The following is a 20,517-nucleotide window of genomic DNA, read 5'->3' on the forward strand; positions in this document are numbered from 1 at the left end:
CCACGCTCAGACCACGACTTTAGGAAAAGGGCTACCAAGCCACTTCTGAACCAGAGACAACGTCAGAAGTGTCTTACCTGGGCTGTGGAGAAAAATAACTGGACTGTTGCTCAGTGGTCCAAAGTCCTCTTTTTAGATGAAAGTAAATTTTGCATTTCATTTGGAAATCAAGGTCCCAGAGTCTGGAGGAAGAGTGGAGAGGCACAGAATCCATGTTGCTTGAAGTCCAGTGTGAAGTTTCCACAGTCAGTGATGATTTGGGCTGCCATATCATCTGCTGGTGTTGGTCCACTGTGTTTCTGAAGTCCACAGCCAACGCAGCCATCTACCAGGAAATTTTAGAGCACTTCATGCTTCCTTCTGCTGCCAAGCTTTATGAAGATGTTGATTTCATTTTCCAGCAGGACTTGGCACCTGCTCACACTGCCAAAGGTACCAAAAGCTGGTTCAATGACCATGGTGTTACTGTGCTTGATTGGCCAGCAAACTCGCCTGACCTGAACCCCATAGAGAATCTATGGGGTATTGTCAAGAGGAAGATGAGAGACACCAGACACAACAATGCAGATGACCTGAAGGCCGCTATCAAAGCAACCTGGGCTTCCATTACACCTGAGCAGTGCCACAGGCTGATTGCCTCCATGCCACGCCGCATTGATGCAGTAATTCATGCAAAAGGAGGCCCAACCAAGTATTAAGCGCATAGAAATGAACATACTTTTCAGAAGCCTGACATTTGTTTAAAATATTTTTTATTGATCTTATCTAATATTCAAATTTTCTGAGACACTGAATTTTGGGTTTTCATTATCTGTAAGCCATAATCATCAAAATTTCAAGAAATAAAGGCTTGAAATATTTCACTCTGTGTAATGAATCTATATAATAATGGGTTTCACTTTCTGAAATGAATGATAAAAAATATTCACCTTTTTCACGATATTCTAATTTTTTTAGATGTTCCTGTATACCATAGTGCTTGTAGCCAAAGCTAATTTGCAACACTTGTCCCAAGGAGGGCTTTTATACATTACAGTTATTAAAAACAAGTAGCACAAAAATTTATTATACAAGTACTTTATTATTAAGTAATTTATTATATAAACATGTTTTAAATGATTGTAATATGCACTGAGAGAACACTCTGAGTAAACAATGTTTTAATATTAAAAATTAATATTGGTAGCAATTTACAATAAGTTTCCATTAATTAACATTGGTTAATGCATTAGCTATATATTTGAACAATACATTTGTTACAATATTTTTTCCTTGCTAACATTAGTTAATAAAAATACAGCTGTTCGTTGTTAGTTCATGTTAGCTCAGTTCCCTTAAACAATATTACCAGATATAGCTTTTGAGTTTAATTATGTATTAGCAATAAGTTTAATAAATGCTTTAGAATTATTTTTCATTGTTAGTTTAATTATTACTAATGTACAGTAGTTACCCAATATTAACAAATCGAATCTTATTGTAAAGTGTTACAATAATTTGACACGTTATTTTGAACGTTAAAGTGTTTTTAGTGGTTCATTTTTAAATCCTTATCAAAGGCTGTTAATACTTTAACAATCTGATTAGCTTACAAAACATTTATCTGTTTGTTTGACACTAGTGACAATTTTTTTAGTGTCCTTGCTTTTTTTAAAATATAAAGATGAACCACCAGGTGTCACTACAAAGCTTTCATTCTCTTATGTCTCACTGAGCTGAGTGACTAAACAAGCAAATCTCCCTCTTGCCCTTACATATAACACTGCTGCCCTATTTCCATTTTAAGGTTTTTTTTTTGGTTTGTACTAGTAAACTTCACATGTATGCTGAGCCACATTTCACACACTTCCTGTACAATGAACTACATCAGGGTTTCTGTTAGTTTTCTCCTTCCACCTCAGATTGCTCCACGACAGAAGGAGAGAGTGAAAAGGCATGCCTCATACACGCAGGAAACAGCACTAACCCAACAGGATATCTATAGCTGTGGTTGTGCTGATGGAGGCAGAAGAGACACTTTTGATTGTGTTTGCTCTCTTGCATATCACCCTGCAGAATTGTTGCAGCATTTTTCCATTGTTTGATCGTGTATTCAAGGCATGTTTTCGATGATTCATCTTTAGTCTAACTTTAGTTTATCACATTTCAGCATCTAGTATTCGCTTCACGCCCGTTCTGTCACCTTACCCAAAACACTTGCTATTGTTATGGTTATATGAGAAAGCATTGATGACATGATTGCCTCAGAGTTTTTATCATTGTTATAATTTAAGTATTATAACAAGACATACATTTTAAAGTGCACCTAAAATGTTCAAAATACGTTTTATTGTGCATTTATTTGGGTTGGTAAAGGAAGACTTTTATGCTAACTAAGGCTGAATTTATCTGATCAAAATACATTACAAACATTTATATTGTGAAATATTATTAGAGTTTAAAATAGCTGTTTGCTTTTGTAATATATTTTAAAATGTAATTTATTGCTGTGATGCAAAGCTGAATTTTCAGCATCATTAGTCCAGTCTTCAGTGTCACATGATCCTTCAGAAATCATTCTAATATGATAATTTGCTGCTCAATATATTTTTTTAAATTATTAATACCAGTGTTGAAAAAGGTTAAATAAAGTAGCTTAATATTTTTATGGAAACAGTTACTTTGACGAATAGAAAGTTAAAGAGAACAACATTAAAATGAAAAAAAAAAAAAAAAAGTCTTTACTGTCACTTTTGATCAATTTAATTCAACCTTGGCAAATAAGCTATTTTAAAAAACAAATCTTACTGACCCCAAAATTTTAAATGGTAGTTGTACATTCATATTTGTGGCTCTGGCCCACAAAACCAGTCATAAGGGTAAATTTTTTGAAATTGAGATTTATACATCATCTGAAATCTGAATAAATAAGTTTTCCATTGATTGTATGGTTTGTTAGGACAACATTTGGCCGAGATACAACTATTTGAAAATCTGGAATCTGAGGATGCAAAAAAAAAACTAAATATTGAGAAAATCGCTTTTAAAGTTGTCCAAATTAAGTTCTTAGCAATGCATATTACTAATCAAAAATTACGTTTTGATATATTCACAGTAGGAAATTTACAAAATATCTTCATGCAACATGATCTTTACTTGAATGTCCTAATGATTTTTGTCATAAAAGAAAAATCTATTATTTTGACCCATAAAATGTATTTTTGGCTAGTGCTACAAATATACCCCAGCAACTTAAGACTGATTTTGTGGTACAGGGTCACATTTATATATTTATGTGTAATATGGTTTGATCTATTTTAAACCATTCTTAAAATTAAAACCTATTTTAAAATGAAGGGACTGTTTTCAACACTGATGTGATTTGACTTGAAATGACTAGAAAAGGCACCTAATTGCAATACTTTGCTTTACCTTTAAACAGTGAGGAGCTGGACAAGTATATGGAGAGTCAGGGTGCCAGTGCTCCTGGTATCCTGACCCTCACCACCAGCCTGAGCAGACCCTTCATGAGGCTCGACAAATACCCCACCCTCCTGCAGGAGCTTGAGCGACACGTGGAGGTAACAGTAAGCCATTAGGCCATGAATGCCCATGAGTCTTTTCATGAGTTATAATATTTACCGATTCTTTTTTTTTTATTCTCGTAGGAAGCGCATCCAGACTACAGTGACATTCTCAAAGCGACTGTTGCTTTTAAAAATCTTGTGGTATGTAACGGTTATCCGTCATATTTGCCATTTAATCTTGGTCGTTGTCTGACAACTAAAGCTTTCTATGAAATCATTTTGACCTTGACTTCTCAGTTTTGACCACTGTGAGATGTTTCCTGTCATGTTGCAAAATATTTTGAATCTTTTCTCTCTAATTCCCTTTTACCCTCATCTCTAAACCGCACAACAGGTTCACTGCACTTTACAGGTTGGAGGAGATTTTGCTGTTACATGAAATTTAAAGGTTAAGGTTTTGCAAGAGTGCCTCTATAACATAAAAAAGACTAAGGAAAGATGAGTCATTCCATATATAATGGCTTCTCAGGTCAAATGTCTCTGCTAAGAAATTTTAGTAGTAGGTGATTTCTTTACTCGTTGTGTTCTGTGGAACAGTTTCATTTGTTCTTTCTGTTTTTTTTGACAGGTAAGGGAGAGTCCCATCTTCATAGTTTAGATCTCACTAGTGGAGGTGTCATGTAGACTTGGTCTTCCCGCTTTACCTATGCTTTTTTCAGTTACCTATATTGGTATTTGCTGATGAGATTGTTTGCTCATTTTATTGTAAATCGCTTTGATAAACAAGCATCAGTTAGGAACATGAATGTAATGCCTGGAAATATGGAGAAGTGACCTCACACTCCGAAAGGAGCGTTTCATGTTCCAGGTTATTATGTGTTAGAAAACACATTCAGTTTTTGAATATGCCTATTTTAATGATTTACGATCGTTTGACTTTTGCATTTGGCATTAAACTTCGTAGTCCAAAAAAAAAGTCTAAGAAATGTTTCTTGAGCAGAAAATCGGCATGTTAGAATGATTTCTGAAAGATCAAGTGATGCTGAAGACTGGAGTAATGATGCTGAAAATTCAGCTTTGCATCACAGGAATAAATTACATTTTAAAACATATTAAAATAGGAAAAATTTAATTTTATATTGCAATAAGATTTCATAATTTTTGCTGTATTTTTGATCAAATTAATAAAAGGCTTTCAAAAACATAAAATGATACCAACCTCAAACTTTAAAAAAAAAAAAGTTGTGTGTGCATTCTGAATGTCCAGCAATTAATTCACATAACGGGACATTTTTCAGAGAGTTAAGAACATTTTCTCACAGCTGCTAACCCTTTTTAGACTTGGTATGAATCTTCTGTATGAATCTTAATACTTGACTGTAAAACAATATTGTTTTGAATCCTAATGTGTCATTGGTTTGTCTTTACACTGACTCATACTATGAAATGCATATTAACACATTAATAAATCTAATTCTTGTTTCACTGAATTGATTTGTTCGTGTATTTCAGACACAGTGTCAAGATTTGCGAAAAAGAAAGAACCTGGAGTTGCAGATCTTGTCGGAACCAGTGCGGGGCTGGGAGGGCGACAGCATGAAGTCACTGGGTCAGGTGGTCTACATGTCACAGGTCCACACCCAGAGCAGCTCAAATGAGGTGAGGAGGAGAGTGAGAACCAGGAAGTAACAGTGTGGCAACTAAACTCGACCTGACATGTTGTTTTCACATCTGCGTGGTTATATCACAGTTTTTTGTGCAAAATGCATGTTAGATGTTGACACAGTGTCAAAATAATCTATGAAGTGATTATTTTATCAAGATTAATTGAAATGTTGTGCAAAACAAGGTTGATTGGTGTAAAAGTGCTAATTGGGGCCTTTTAAACATAACGTCCTGAAGCACAGACTCATTTTTTTGTTTTTTGTGACTTGTATTAGCTAACCAATGGAAAATGTTTGTGTCAACAGCTCAAACCCCTCTGCAAAGTTTTGCATCTGTGGTCACTGAATGCGTTTTCATCTCGAACCTCAGCCCCCTTTGAATCTGATGGTCTGGTTAATGGAAACAGTGCTGTGCGAGGGGCTGATAGAGCCACTAATAATATCAGAAGGGGTTAGCTGAAGGAAAAATAGTAGCTTGATGAAAGTATTATGTTGTTAAATTAATTCGGAGTGGTTTCCTGCCATTTCTGTTCAATGTATTCCCTTTCTCTTTCTCTCTTTTGCTTAGCTGAAATTTATCTTGGTTTGCTAGAAATAAGGTATGATATGTGTTGATCATGAGTAATCAGTGTAGCTAAAAATAAAGTTGTGCACCAATCTAAAATCGTGTGTTAGTAGAGACATTTGATGTTTGTGTTTGTAAGGGTGTGCTGTAATGCCATTACGCCATGATTGTTTATGTAGTGGTATTTCATATCATTTGTGCAGAAGTAATGAATTTAATATAATGTGCATATGTGCTTTTTTTCTAGGAAAAGGAAGAGCGATACTTCATGCTGTTTCCCAATGTGGTAGTCATGCTGTCTGCCAGCCCAAGAATGAGTGGTTTCATTTACCTGGTGAGTTCGTTTTTACCTTATGTTCATCTAGTTTATTTATTTATGAAAAGTGTCAATTTCAGTGCTCTCATTTGTATCACACACTCATTTTATAGGGACGTCTTCCATTGACTGGAACCACTGTAACCAAACAGCCAGAGGATGCAGAGACAGGCCATTATGCTTTTGAAATCACAGGTTTGTTTCAGTCCATGTAAACACAGTTTTAATGAGGCATTTTTTTGAGAGATGTACACTTGACTCATTAATGCTGCTTTTTTCAATGCTGCTAGTACCTGAGCTGTTTTTGTATGGCAGCAGACAGCAGAGTACTTTAACCTAACAAGTACAGAGCATGTGTGTGTGATTTATTAAAGGAATAGTTCACTCAAAAATGAAAAATTGTCACCATGTGCTAACTTTCTTTCTCACTGTCATTCATTTACCCTGTGGAACACAAAGCAATGAAGTTTTTCATGCAGATATTTTACATACAGCTCAGGAAGGCCGCATCTGATAAGATCCAGAAAGGACATAATAAAGCACTATAATAGTCATCTGGTTGCAGCAGTTATTGAGTTAACTGAATGAGGGGAATATTATCAGATTCCACTACAGCTCAAACGTTTTTGTGGGGGAGGGGAGTACTTTTTCCGCAAGGATGCATTCAATCGATAAAATGTGACAGTATAATGACATTTATAATGTTACAAAAGATTTCTATTTCAATTAAAAGCTGTTATTTTCAGCTTCATATTTACTGAAGAATCCTGAAAAACGTAACCCGGTTTCCACAGAGGTATTAAGCAGTACAACTGTTGATACATTGATAATAATAATGAAATGTTTCTTGAGCAGCAAATCAGCATATTATGATTTCTGAAGGATCATGTGACACTGAAGACAGGAGTACTGATGCTGAAAATTCAGCTTTGTCATCACAGGAAAAAAAAACTATCCATTTAATTCTGTAGTTTTTTTGTGGTTTTGTTTATTTTACAAATTTCAAAATAAAACGTATCTGATGTTAGGAAGCACATGCATGAACCGTTGCAGTATTGTTGTTGTATCTTCCATTTTGCTGACCATGCTTTGATTGTGTTTTTAGGAGGAACAATAGATCGCACCATGGTGTTCTGCAGTAGTGCACAAGAGCAGCTGGAGTGGTTAGAACATCTTCATGCTTACACCAAGGAAGGAAGTCCAGTCGGAACAATATTGAAGGTAACCCTTTCTCTTTCTTTTTTTTTTTGCACCTTATTTCTGATGACCGTCTACAGGTGAATCATAATTTTCTTGTGTATTTTGCCTACAAAGCCTACAGCCATGGGTGGCACGTCGTCCCACCACTTGCACAGTTTCGGTACTGCTGTGGCTAACCGAGGCCCTCTCGAACCCCCCAAGATCACCAAGCCATGGTCCTTAAGCTGTCTGAGACCAGCGCCTCCCCTCAAGCCCTCCGCTGCACTAGGTTATAAAGAGGTAGGTTTTCTGGAAAACAGTCATAAGAGGTCTTGAGTGGGAGCGTAATTTACCTTCTGTGTATTCTTGGTGGTCCTAACAGGAAACCGATGCACCCAGAGCTACTCTTAACTGTAAAGTTTTTCAGCCAGAAGCCTCCTTCATCGTCTTCACCACAAGTTGCGGTGGAGATGTTGTTATCTCAGATTTAAGTGGAATGTTTTGTGGTCTGTAAGCAGCAGATTAACTAACTCTACCCAAAGCCCACTCGAACATCTTATTAATGTGCATGGCCTCTCTACAAGATTTTGCCAAGGGTGTTAGTGACGATCATGAAATGCATGTGAAATTTTCAGGTTTCTCTGCAACAATTAATGTTCACCTCTCACTGATCTTTCCATCATATTCCTGTCAGGCTGTTCTTTTATTCTTATACACATCTTCATTCTCTCTCCATTTTCTGCTTCTTTAGAGGATGTCTTATATCCTGAAGGTAAGAGTAGATGTGTGTCTGTGTGTTTTGTGTGAGTACGTGTCTGTGTGCTTGGCTAGCACTGGTGTTGCACGCTGGATCCATGCTTATCTGTCTTTTTCTCTTTAATTCTGTGAAGAGCCGCCTATTTCCGGTGTTGTTTGCAGTTTTATCTTCTACTCCCACTGCAGTGATCTTTGCTTAATATGCATTTATTTGTGATCTTTGCTGTTGTATTCATTTATTAATAGGAAGGGAGTTCAAATACAATAGCAAAATGTTGGCAGGCAGTAAACAATGTGTACTGAATCATGTCCTGCTTCTCAACCTTCAAAGCTCATCGTCTTTAATCAATATACCCACAAACCCAACCAACCCTTTTCCTGCATGAAAAAAACTGCTGTGATACTTGCAAAGATGGTGTGATACTTATCCAACCAAAAAACAAGTGTACACATGCATACAGTACATAGAAATGTTGAGCTTCAATTTGATCAAATTCAGTCAAAACTAATAAATTGCATTAAATGTAAGTAATTAATCAAATGAATCACTTGTATAAATATTTGTTGAGAAATCCCCAAATATGTTACGTTAGTGTTGCTAACAAAGCACCGAATAGGCAAAATTGGCTTTAGAAGTCAATATTGCTTGTTTTATTTCCATTACATGCTATTTTTTTGTAATTATTGTTCTAAATAAACATTCTCTAGATATATATGCATCTTTGGTAGTTCCTTATTCTGCTTCCATGCCATTTGAACCACATTTCAAGATTAATTTTAAAAGCTGTAAAAAAGAAATGTGCCTCAAAAGCTCTGGATTGTTTCATTCCTACATTCTGTCCAGCTGTTTCAAAATGCAAGAACGGTCCTTCTGCAAACGGCTCTTACTCATTTCATGCTGCTTTCTCTCGACAAGTGTTGTAGCAGACTCGCAAAAACCTGCTTTCCATTTGGTGGTACTTGATGCTTCAGTTGCTCTGATGGTAGAAAGAGTTTTCATTATGTAAGACAAGTATGATTAGATGCTTTTTTTTAAAAATAATTGTATTAAATTTGCACCCATAAGTGCTACTAATAATAGTGCTTTATAGAAAATGATAAATGTAGCCATCTGTTCAATAATGACAATGTACTAAGTTACTTTTTTACCATAATGTATGATAATGTATCATAGAAAACACATAAGGTGTTTTGAGATGTTGAGAATGTGGCCCTTGTATAAACTATATTATGAGGAAGATATATTTCCCATTTTAGTTTTCTAACTAGATTTGTGATTAAATATAAATCAATTGAAGATATCAAGCATTAGGTAGAGATTTCGTCATATTGGAAAAACACGACAGCAATAATTGGTTCTATATTCGGCAATAGCCTAATAACCTGTGGCAGTGTTCCAGGGATATAAAATAAATAACTGGGATAGTGAATTGTCTTGCAGACTGTCTCGAGAGATTCTGAAGGGATTAAGGCATACGTTAGCTGTTGCCACAGTTACTGACGTGTTAGAAAACATCACTTTTATCATGTCAATCAAAAATGTACCCAAGCGTATAATGATTCCAGCAAATATGGCCATTCTTGAAACACTTTTTCACAGCTGATATCACATCTTAAGATCCAGATAGCACATCTTATATTTGCAGAGTTCAGAGAATAATCTTATACCTGGGCAATGAACCTGTTAAATGTTGTCTACCGGTAAGTTAAATTTAGATGATCAAAAGAATCAGTATCTGCCCAGAAGCTGTTCATAGAAATGGCAAAATGACTCAGTGCCTAGTTAGGGTGAGGTATAAGGGCACTGCTTATGTCACCATAAGGAATATTATTTTCCAATCATGCTGCATGATTCTCTGCTTTATGTCCTGGTATTCTGAGCAACAACTACCGCATAGCATAATGGCAAGTGTTTGTTTAAAAACTAAGGTCTTTCCGCTAGTTTTCACGTCATTTTCCGGGCTAAATGTTTGTCTTAACAAACCTGGAGAATTTTTCGAGAGACCAAGACGTCGTTCATTGTTTTTCATATCTCAGGGCCACAATGTTGCGCTGTAAATCAACGCGCTAATATTTGCCACATTCTCTTTTCGTGTTGATTCAAATGATATTATACAGTAGGACAATAATTTCATGAATGAGCATTTCATTAGTGGTAAACATTTCTGTGAACATGTGCATGCTTAACGTCAGTGTTTTCCACCATTTACTTTCGGTTTGATGTCATGAGTAAAACATAAAAACACCATTTAGAGTGAAGCATGGCAAGTATAAATGTGTGTATTTCATAATAAAGCAATACAGTCTCGGTCAATCAACTTTCAATAACATTTACTCTTTTTATACTAATTCTGCTTCACAGATTCTCACTAAAACTGTGACTGAACTGACTGCTGGTCAGTGACCGAATGTTTTAAACCCTTAAATATCCATCAAGACATTCCTAACTAAAGTGTTTAACTCCTATTTAATAAAGCTGCCCGCATTTACGTCTGCCATGGTTAGTCTGTCGTTTAAACAATTCAATGAAGTTGGTCAAAATAACTTGATTTAAATAAAGCTTTCGTTCTGGAGGAGTCCAATTTAGATGACTCACTCCGCGGTGTCAGCATTCAAGAAAAAAGGTGGCGGCAGCCCTGTGTCACTGCTGTAACAGTCAACAAATGACTCATACTGAAATATTTAGTTCACAAAGAGACAAAGGTCTCTCATCTGCAAATTGTTTTCATTCATGAGTCCCTGATAATTTGCTGTTAAATTATCCTGAATGGCGTCATAACTTATGTAAGGTACCGGTTATTGGCCTAATATCTTAGCATCCTCGCTTGGGATTTGAGCGCAAATTTATGTCCCCTTTTGTGGTTTTATTCAGAGCTCAGCAGATGCTGTTACTTTATTAACACCAGGCTGTTTCCTCAGGACTCTAGTAAAAGCCCCAGACCCAGACCAAAGTTCCTCCCAAAGAGAAAAACAGAGAGAAAACCATCAGATGATGAGTTCCTGCTCAGAAAAAGTAGGTATATTAAAATGATAAATAAAATACATTTAGTTCCCAGAACTAAGATCTTGCAAAAAATTGTCCCCTTTGTGGTAGAATTGAGGGGGTTTGAAAACAAGCAAACATTAGCTTTGCCAACATGTATTTAACGTAAAATCAAAAAGAAATACAGATACATAATAAATTGATGGATCGTCACAAAATGTTATTTCTGTCACATGCAGGCACAGCAGCTCTGGAGGAGGATGCACAGATACTCAAAGTGATTGAGGCCTACTGCACCGGAGCCAGTCTCCACCAGTCCACCACAGGTAGACCTGCCAGTCATATGTACTGTATAACTAAGCTACTGAATTTTTAATAACGGAAATGTATTGTTAATACAGTTTAACAGTGTGATTTCATTAGAAGATTTGATTTGTTTGCACAGCTGTTCGTAAGGAGTGCATCCCCCAGGTCCTGCTTCCAGAAGAAGAGAAGATTATTGTTGAGGAGATCAAGAGCAATGGCCAGACGATCATTGAGGAAAAGTATGTTCAGTTGTCTGATATCAGAATCACTTAGCATCGAGTCAGAGAAAAATTCTTATATTGTAGTTTGTTTTATTAGTAACACAGAAATGATGCAAAATTGTAAATATCTTCCATTTTTTGTTTTGTTTTTTGCATTAGTGACCTAGAAATAGCGCAGAATCATAAATATTTCTTCTTTATTTTATAGTAGTGACCTAGAATTAGTGCAGAATCGTAAATGTTTATTGCAATTTTATTAATTTTTTTTGGATTAGTTACTTAGAAACAGAGTTGCGGAGTAACGGAATACATGTATTGGCGTTCCGTAATCAGAATGCAAAATACTGGTATCTGTAATTCGTTATAGTTGCATAAAAAAACAAGGTAATCAGATTACAGTTACATTTAGTAAAAAACTGGGAATACTATCAGGATTACAAAGGTTTCATGAATGAATAATTGAAGACAGGCCATTGAATTATTAGAAAATAATGGTCCGAGGTTGTGATGTGTCAGACTAAAATGCAGTTATGAGAGAGAGAGTGAGAGATCGATTTAAGAATGTGTGAATTACCCAAGTCTGTCTCTCAACAGTGTTCGGCAGCACTGTTCTCTACTAATAGTTTGGGTTACAAGTCCGTTACAAGTCAGTGTTCGGCAGCAGTGTTCTCTACTAACCTTTGGGTTACAAGTCCGACTCTCTAACCATTAGGCCACGACTTCCCCATGAGAGTCAGACTCGTAATCCAAAGGTTGCGGGTTCGAGTCTCCGGCCGGCAGGGATTGTAGGTGGGGGGAGTGAATGTCCAGCTCTCTCTCCACCCTCGATACCATGACTGAGGTGCCCTTGAGCAAGGCACCGAACCCCCAACTGCTCCCCGGGCGCCGCAACATTAATGGCTGCCCACTGCTCCGGGTGTGTGTTCACGGTGTGTGTGTGTTCACTGCTGTGTGTGTGCACGTTGGATGGGTTAAATGCAGAGCACAAATTCCGAGTACGGGTCACCATACTTGGCTGAATGTCACTTTCACTTCACTTCACTTTACATTTCAGTCAGGACCACTCTGTTCGAGTCAGAATATTGTAGAGGTCCCAAAATGTATATTTGGCGGCAGGCTTCGCTCTGAAGGGTTCAGATTCTGAGCTATCCACAGGCAAACCTCACTGAGGTTTGAACCCCCATGAAGCCTAAGCAACTGACAGATATTTTAATATGCACCGTTATATATAGCAAGTTTAGTAACACCTTACTGTGGATAATAATGATAAATTTGAGCAACATGAGCAGGATAGATGATATATCTCCGTGGGCGAGCATTTTTATTTGGTTTTTGATTAGTGACCTAGAAATAGTGCAGAATCATAAATATTTCTTCATTCTTAATGTTTCTTTTTAAATCCTAAAACGTTTAACCCTAGATTTTTCAATCTTGACCCAGGTCTTGACTTTTGATTCTTACTGTAATTCTACTTAACAGTTGCAGCTTGAAATGTACTGTTTTCCTTTTGAATATTTGAAAGAATGTTTTTATTTTTATTGCTTTGCAGAAGTCTTGTTGATGCTGTTTATGCTCTAAAAGATGAAGTCCATGAATTAAAAAAGGTAAGATTGTACGTTATTGTAACCTTGTGTTGGTCTGAACCATCACAGGCATTATGCTATAATCTTCTGATGCCGTTTGTTTGTGAATGTAGGAGAATAAATGGATGAAGCAATGTCTGGAAGAGGAACAGAAGTCCCGTAAGGAGCTAGAGCGTATAGTCAGAAAGTTGGCCAAGCAAAAGAATGACTGTTCCTGGGATGATGGAGGTCACTAAAGAATACTCTGGACACTCGCCTGTTTCCCTTTGCCAGCCGCATGTATGTGTTTCCGTGTCTGTGTGTCCTCACAAATATGTTTTTATGTTTTTTCCATCACATTACACACTGAACGTTGCTTTTGGAAAGTCACCATGCTGGGGATTTTCAGCCATTTCTCATCAAATGTTTTTTAAGGACAAGATGCAATAAGAAGATCAACTGATTAGTGACTGTGTTTACCTTGCCATACTGAAAAATATCACTGTGCGGTTAGCTTCACGCTCCTGTGATGTGACATTCTGAGAACAAACCAGCAACTGTTCTAGAAGACCAAGTGAACTGCTTAAGTATTTTGTGATTTGGAAAACTTCAGATAACTGTCGGAGTCCTGTTCCTGTTCACTCCACTCCAACAAGAATCATCATAGAAAAGATGGTGGAAACTCGTGTTTTTGAACTGAACAAATATCTGCCTCACTTTATGACTGTTACTGGTCATGAACAAAAGAAATCCGATGACATTCAGCCCATGAACAGCATTCCGACTCAAGCCGCTATTGCACAAGTGAAAATATTCTGTTTATGGCGTAAGAGAAGATACTTGTGGTTGAACATTGCAGGATTCCCCTGTATCCACAAGTATTGCTCTCTTTAGACCTATTTCTGCTTTTATAATGTGAAAACGGTTGCTTTTAGGTCACAAATGAACAAAATTGAGATTTGTGGTTTGCACCTGATTGACATGAGATGCCCTACTTGCCATCTTGAAATGAGTTTGGTTTTTCCTTTTAGTTTGAAGGCTTTGAATTAAATGCCTGTAATGCGTCATTGGACTGTAGGTTTAGATTCATTTTATTCCAAATGTGTGTTACCCGGACAGTCACTCACATCAGCATGGGTACACAGTATTTCTAAAACAGCCATTATAATACTACATAATCATGCTTCTGATAATCATCACTAGTTTAAAGCTATCAGGGATATAGTTGTCAGAAATAGTTAGGTTTATAATACTATACTAATACGATACATCATATAATGTATGTATATCATATATACAGTATAAATATGTATATATTATGGTGAAAGGAACCTTTTTTAACAACAAAAATACAGTAGGAAACTTCATCCTCCTTTTTCAGAGGCTTGAAACTGTCACATGTATCTTAAACCAAAAATCCAGTATGTTTGTGGATATTTGGTACTAGGAGCCCTTTTAGGACTCGACAACCAAGCGTACGTAGAAACACGGTACTTTAGGCACTGATGATTGTTCCTCAAATACCATATCTTGGAGGCTCATATTAGAGTGACATACAAATGTGGTTAGAACCCAATTTTATTTGTATTTTTTTTAAGCAAACTGCTCCCCGTCAGCAATAGACCTTTAAGGCTTGCGCCATATTTAATGTTTGACAGGAATGAAATGGAGGCTTTGATGGACAGAAGTACAGTGCGTTTAGTCGATTGTACTGCAGTTTAATAACATACAGATTGTTCAGCTGACAAAACATCTTTCTGAAGAAACTTAACTTAAGTTTTGAAAGTTATGAGTTTTATAAAATGATGTGATCTAGGAGCTTTATGCAGTGGATGCCATGATAAAGACAGTACGTCTATCCCTCACAGACCTGTTGAATTTAATATGGTATCTAATCTGACTAAAGTCTATTTCAGTGAAGGTGCATTTTCTTACTCGTTTGTTTTCTGCTATAGCTGTGCGTGGTACATATGTTTTTCTTGAACTCTTGCTATTTTAACATTAACTAGTTACATCAAATGATTACACAAATGACACTGTGTCTGGAGTGATAAACCGTTCAACTAATCATTACCGATCATAACCGTGACTAATCTTTTCATTCGCTGTGGATCGGAGATCTTAAGCAGTGAAGAAATGCATGCAAAGAGCTGTAAAGATGAGCAAAACTTGGGTGGGGAGTTTTTTTTTATGTTTTTAAACCCACCAGCGGTCACATCAGGAACGTTGCTGTGGCAATTCAATGCAATATGCAACTGGTTGCTGTGCAAGACCCAGTTTTTCTCTTGGAAGGAGTATACTATATAACAGGGGTCGGCAATTAAGTTTGGCATTGGGCCCAAAAAAAATTGAACATGGATTCATTTAAGAAATTAATTGATGAAAAATGCAACTAGAATTGCCTGTGTCTTTTGTAACTGTGAGCTGTTACTCTGTGTGAAATCCTGACCGTCATTAACAAAATGCCACATTTGTGTGGCGGTGACCGGTGGTGTGAGTGGAGTGGAGCGTCAACAATTTTCCCCTCCGCGCTCCGGGCATTTAATAACTCCACTCCGGGTTCACCATTTCCCACTCCCGCTTCACTCTGCTCTCACTGAAATCAGAAACACCGCTCTGCCTTCGCTCCGCAGCTAAAGTATTTCAGTATCACAGTTCTGTTCATAGGCCTATATTAAAAAATAAAAGATTGTTTCAACGTGGCTTATTGGAACACTAGTGTGCAAACTTTTTTTCCTACCACATGACAAGCTAATTACATGGTTGTCAGCATTAAAAGGCATAATTGCTTAAAACCAGCCGCTATCAAAATAATCTGGGTGCGGGCACGGGCCAGATATTACTGCTGGTGGACCACTTTTGGCTTGTTGCCGACCACTGCTGTATAATATATTCTTCCAAATTAAGCAATAAGATGTGCTCTGAGGTGCACAAATATAATGCTGTTACTGTGGTACTGTGTGTAAATCTGTTTCATGTTTGTGTGCTTGTTTGTTTTTCCAGCAGTTAACCTTGCATGCCATGTGTTACACAGCCTTAAATATTATTTTAAAGTGTTAACCCTGATTGTATTGTTGTTATTATGGAAACTCCTGAAGTTTTAAAACTTTGACGGTCTAAAGATTTTTACATCCGCAGTGGTAAATGTGATATTTCTGATGGTCTGTTTGTGTAATGTTGAAGAGACTGAATTGATCAGTAGGTTATGCTAGTATGTCTACATGCTATTTGCTCTAGGTGGCTACTGATCTCACTGAAAGGAAATTTACTTTGTCATGTCATGAATGTGTCCGGGGAAAAAAATGAATTGCACTTTCTGGAGATCATAAACGAGGGTTGAAGAATGTCCACTTCAGTTTCTTAAAAGTGCCCATGTCTGCAGAACACAAGTTTTATTTTTGCCGAGCTGATCTATGCAATATCAATGCTATATATATATATAATTTGTTTGTTTTTTCCTAGTTTTTGTTCTCATTTCAATAAGGATTTCTTTTAATAAAATAACCTCATGTTTATAAGCTATACGTTTGACTTTATTCGGATCCTACTTACACATACGAGGAAATTCCACCTTGTTGTGAAATACAGAGGTAGTTAAAATGATGTATTTTCAGTATGGTGTGTTAATTTTTTAGTTGCATGAATGGAGTTAATGTACAGGCTAGAGTGAGTGTAGTAGGCTGACAACTTCCTGTAAGCAGAGGCATCCGCGTGGCTCAAACAAGCACGTGTTTGTCACCTAAAACTCACTGTTTCCATGGAGGAGGATGGAATGCTGTAAAATAGGGTTGTATTATCAAATTGAAGTTAAAAACAGAACTGATATGCTTAAGCGCCTTTCTCTTCGACTCGTCCTACACAGTAGTTTCCAAACTTTAAGTTTAGAGCTTCTCACAACCTCAGTCTACTATGTTAGGAAACACTTACATCGTGACCACTTGGAAACATTGGTAATAATATAAAAAAAACTGGAGGACTTAAGGAATAGTATAATAATGAGGGGAAAAAATGTGTTGGCTCTTTTATTCAAAGTTACTTATACTAAAATATAACCCACATAATGTATATTCTATACTAATATTAACATTTAAATATGTATATATACACTCTTCTGTTCTTAGGAAGTACTATAAATAAGAATCGACCATCAATTATAATTGTCAAGCTTATTCCAAAATAAATAACTTTATTATTAAGTCAATAGTTTATGATTATTGTTTATATAAAATGAAGAGCAAACCATAAAAAAGAAAACTGCAGGTGATAATAAATTATTTGATACAAACACCACCAAATACTAATGGTTTGAAAACATTCATGTTGTTCTTATCGAGTTGCATTTTCTATGAGCAATTTAATCGAAAGCATGTTCCGATATTCAGAAGGTTGTTTGAGATGGTGCAGTGTCTTTCCCTTGAGATGTATAACATGACTGTATAATTATCCGTTTAATTAAGTGCCTTGATCCAGTCAATCCCTGAGCGTCTCGTATCATCCATTTCCCCCCTTGACCGCTTCAGTTCCAGAGTGTTCTTTACCGTAATTTGAATAATCCAAAATTGCAGGACTCCCGGTTCACCAAGGATGTGTTTGTTACTGTAACATAGATCTGTTGGTCTTTCTCTAGATGGAACACCCCCGCCACAGAAGCTGTACACAAATTTTGTGGGTTTGGTTTCAAACTGCAAAAAGACTTGAGTAGCTCCTTGCCTTGATGTTTCTTGGGTACTGTGATCTTTATGGATTGCTTTAATGAAGATGAAGGAGAATTTCTGGAGAAGGTGACCTGGGAATAGATGAAATAGATTCCGGGATACTGAATGGTCAACTTGTCCCGTTCGTTGCTGAGCCGTACGTCCTGCACCAGTGAGTGCTCTTCATCCCAAAGAAGACTGTTCGTCTTCAAGAAGGCAGAAGTCTTATCTGGTGGTTTTAAAACAAGGAGAAACCCATTATCACCACGCAATGGCTGGGCTTAAGTTTAATTACATGATTTAATTGAATACTAAATGAATGATTCTAATACATTCTATTACATTCACCTTTATGCTCAGTCAGAGCGATCATGTGTGCAGCTGGTCCAAGAAAGTGTGGCCCTCCAGTTAACTTAGACACTGCAGGAGAAATACACAACAGTAGTAAGGATACAATAAAAAATAAAGGGTTACAGTAAGGTTACAAAAATATATCAATAGTAATAAGATACCACGTTGCTTGCAAAACATTTGAAGCAAAGAAAAAAAAAGGTATTTTTATGCAGGCACTAACATCCTAGCACAGTCAGTATTTAACAATACATTGTGCAATATGTTTTAGATAATTTAGTTAATAAGGTTACCAGATTGGCAATACTTACATTTTTCATTTGCTTGTGAAACCTTTGGGAGGAAGTAAAATAATATTAATGATTGTTGTACACAATGTTTTCATATAGTGTTTATTTTGTACTATTCACACATAGGAGCATCAAAATATTTTTAAGCGTGACTTTAAACGTATGACATAAACATATACCTTAGCTATGACAGCTTTATATTTTTCCATCAGTTTGCCACATTCTGTCATTGAGTCTTCTCCCATACTGCTATCCGCACATTCCTGTAGTCTCTGTAGGCTGACTTCGTCATGATAACTGTCCTGGAGCTGCTGAAGGTGAAGGAAAAGACATTTATTAATATGTGTCCCTTAGAATTTAGACTTTATAGTAAATATCTAGAGAAAAAAAAAATGTGATCACAGAGAACCCACAATGTTAATTATATGACTTTTCATGTATTATACAATGAAAATGTTTTTATAAATGTACACAATGCTCACTTCACACAGTGCTACAAGTACAATTACCTAGATATTATCAATTATTTGTGTGTGTGTATATATATATATATATATATATATATATAAAATACGGGTCCCACTTTATATTAGTTGTCTTTAAACACTATGTACTTAATAATTATAGATGTAACTACAGGAATTAATTACAGGGTGGCATTTTCAAATATAATATATATATGTCTGTCTGTTTGATTCATGGAAATGCATATTACATAATGAAATACATAAACTATACATAATCTATTTTGAAACTGTATATCCATGTTTGCCAAGAGAAGGGCTGTATATATAGATTTAAACATTTTTTGCTGATGTTTAAAACTAAGTTCTTCTCGTTTGGAGTTTTTATTCAATTTGACTCTAATTTGATGCTTTAATTATCAATAATGCTTGCTATGTAGGGATAATCATGCCTAAAATTGTTATTGAGTCAGTCCTTTGTCATATAAATCAAGGAGTGAGATTGCATAATTTGTTGGGTAGTTTGGTTTTAATTTCCTCTTGAGACAGAAAGGCTGGTTTTTGTTGTCTTTGTTTCTTTGATGCGCTGCATGCTGCATGCCTTGCTCATAAACCACACAACCCAGGAAATACACCCATGAGGTTTGGCCTCTCAGTTTTTTAAGTTTAAAAGTTTCTGTATATTCTGAGACAGAATAATCATTGCATAAAATGTTGTTCTCAATTTTAGTGTATATTTGATGTTAAAGTTGTTAACCTCATGAAGGCACCTTTTACATCGCTTCTACAACAAAACCATTATCAATGATTGCCTAGCTACAAAAATGTTAATAATGTCAATAATGCATATTGAAAAAAATCATCATCATAAGCAAAATGACTATAATCTACGTAGCCATAAAATAATCTGCCATCGAAAAGTCTGTTAGTTTATATTAAAATAATAAATGACTTCTATTAAAAAAAGATTTAAAATTGTGCCAACTTAACCTTATATTACACAGAATTTCATTTCAATTGTACTCCCATGAAACCTGCAGTAGATACAAACTTGAGCACCAAGCGCCACTAAGAGAAGAGCCGTCCATACCATGTTGAGTTTCTGGAACAGGTAGAGGAAGCCTCCGAAGGTCAGTATCATTAACAGCAGCAGCATCACTGACAAAAACTTGACTAAAGGTGTGTTGCCCACTAGCCGGGGTTTGCTGTATCCTGCCCGTGGAGGCACCGGCGGAGGATTGTAGCTAGTGTGAAAGGTGTTTATCATGATGAACAGAGCAAGAGTCGATTAGAGAAGAGACGTGTACTCCAGTGGCACCCATGCAGTTCTGAAGAGCTGCTCTCAACGCAAGCAAGCTCATTTGAATACAACTTCCTGAAAGATGTAACCTTTTTGAAGATGGGCTGAGACTTACGGCGTATGTGTTTGTGCGCAATTTGGCGTAAATAAGCATGCATCCTCATACCAGGTACTAGAAAGGCCTGATTCACTTAGGTCACACATTTTTGCACAAAGGTCATTGTCTTTTTTAGAATCAAAATCTGCAATTTGAATGTTCTGTTTTCTGAACAGGTTTTGTGTAGAATTTTTTTTTTTAACTAATATCAAAACTTGCATGAATAACATTGCATTAGATAAAAATAGCAAACCAAATGGCAT

The 20,517-nt window shown here is 36.3% G+C and overlaps 2 protein-coding genes across 5 annotated transcripts in view; one reads left to right on the forward strand and one right to left on the reverse strand.

The window, feature by feature from the left end:
* The window catches only part of LOC306883732 (rho guanine nucleotide exchange factor 6-like), a 29,641-nt gene extending 13,067 nt beyond the window's left edge, over positions 1–16,574 (forward strand). Inside the window, exons 10-22 of one of the 3 annotated variants that reach the window (XM_079439160.1) lie at positions 3,422–3,560; positions 3,648–3,707; positions 5,019–5,165; positions 5,983–6,069; positions 6,165–6,246; positions 7,157–7,272; positions 7,366–7,530; positions 7,982–8,002; positions 10,906–10,999; positions 11,209–11,295; positions 11,415–11,514; positions 13,046–13,100; positions 13,193–16,574. In XM_079439160.1, the coding sequence (XP_079295286.1) occupies positions 3,422–3,560; positions 3,648–3,707; positions 5,019–5,165; positions 5,983–6,069; positions 6,165–6,246; positions 7,157–7,272; positions 7,366–7,530; positions 7,982–8,002; positions 10,906–10,999; positions 11,209–11,295; positions 11,415–11,514; positions 13,046–13,100; positions 13,193–13,315 (1,276 nt within the window). In that variant the 3' untranslated portion in view covers positions 13,316–16,574. Of the gene's footprint in view, positions 1–3,421; positions 3,561–3,647; positions 3,708–5,018; positions 5,166–5,982; positions 6,070–6,164; positions 6,247–7,156; positions 7,273–7,365; positions 7,531–7,981; positions 8,003–10,905; positions 11,000–11,208; positions 11,296–11,414; positions 11,519–13,045; positions 13,101–13,192 lie in introns of all 3 variants that reach the window. The other 2 variants (XM_079439162.1, XM_079439161.1) reach the window with 2 other exon arrangements.
* Positions 16,575–17,067: 493 nt separating this feature from the next.
* On the reverse strand, positions 17,068–20,224 carry LOC306883733 (CD40 ligand-like). Of its 2 annotated transcripts, none has more exons than XM_079439163.1 (5): positions 19,948–20,224; positions 18,573–18,704; positions 18,415–18,436; positions 18,101–18,172; positions 17,068–17,981 (listed from the first exon to the last, which is right to left on the reverse strand). In XM_079439163.1, the coding sequence occupies exons 1-5, from the start codon at positions 20,122–20,124 to the stop codon at positions 17,593–17,595; spliced, it is 792 nt and encodes a 263-aa protein (XP_079295289.1). In that variant the 5' UTR covers positions 20,125–20,224; the 3' UTR covers positions 17,068–17,592. The 2 variants fall into 2 exon arrangements, with proteins under 2 accessions (XP_079295289.1, XP_079295290.1); XM_079439164.1 differs by having other exon boundaries at positions 18,573–18,701; positions 19,948–20,150.
* Between the last annotated feature and the right edge of the window lie 293 nt (positions 20,225–20,517).

This window comes from Barbus barbus, assembly GCF_936440315.1.
Source record: "Barbus barbus genome assembly, chromosome: 17".
Lineage (NCBI taxonomy): Eukaryota > Metazoa > Chordata > Actinopteri > Cypriniformes > Cyprinidae > Barbus > Barbus barbus.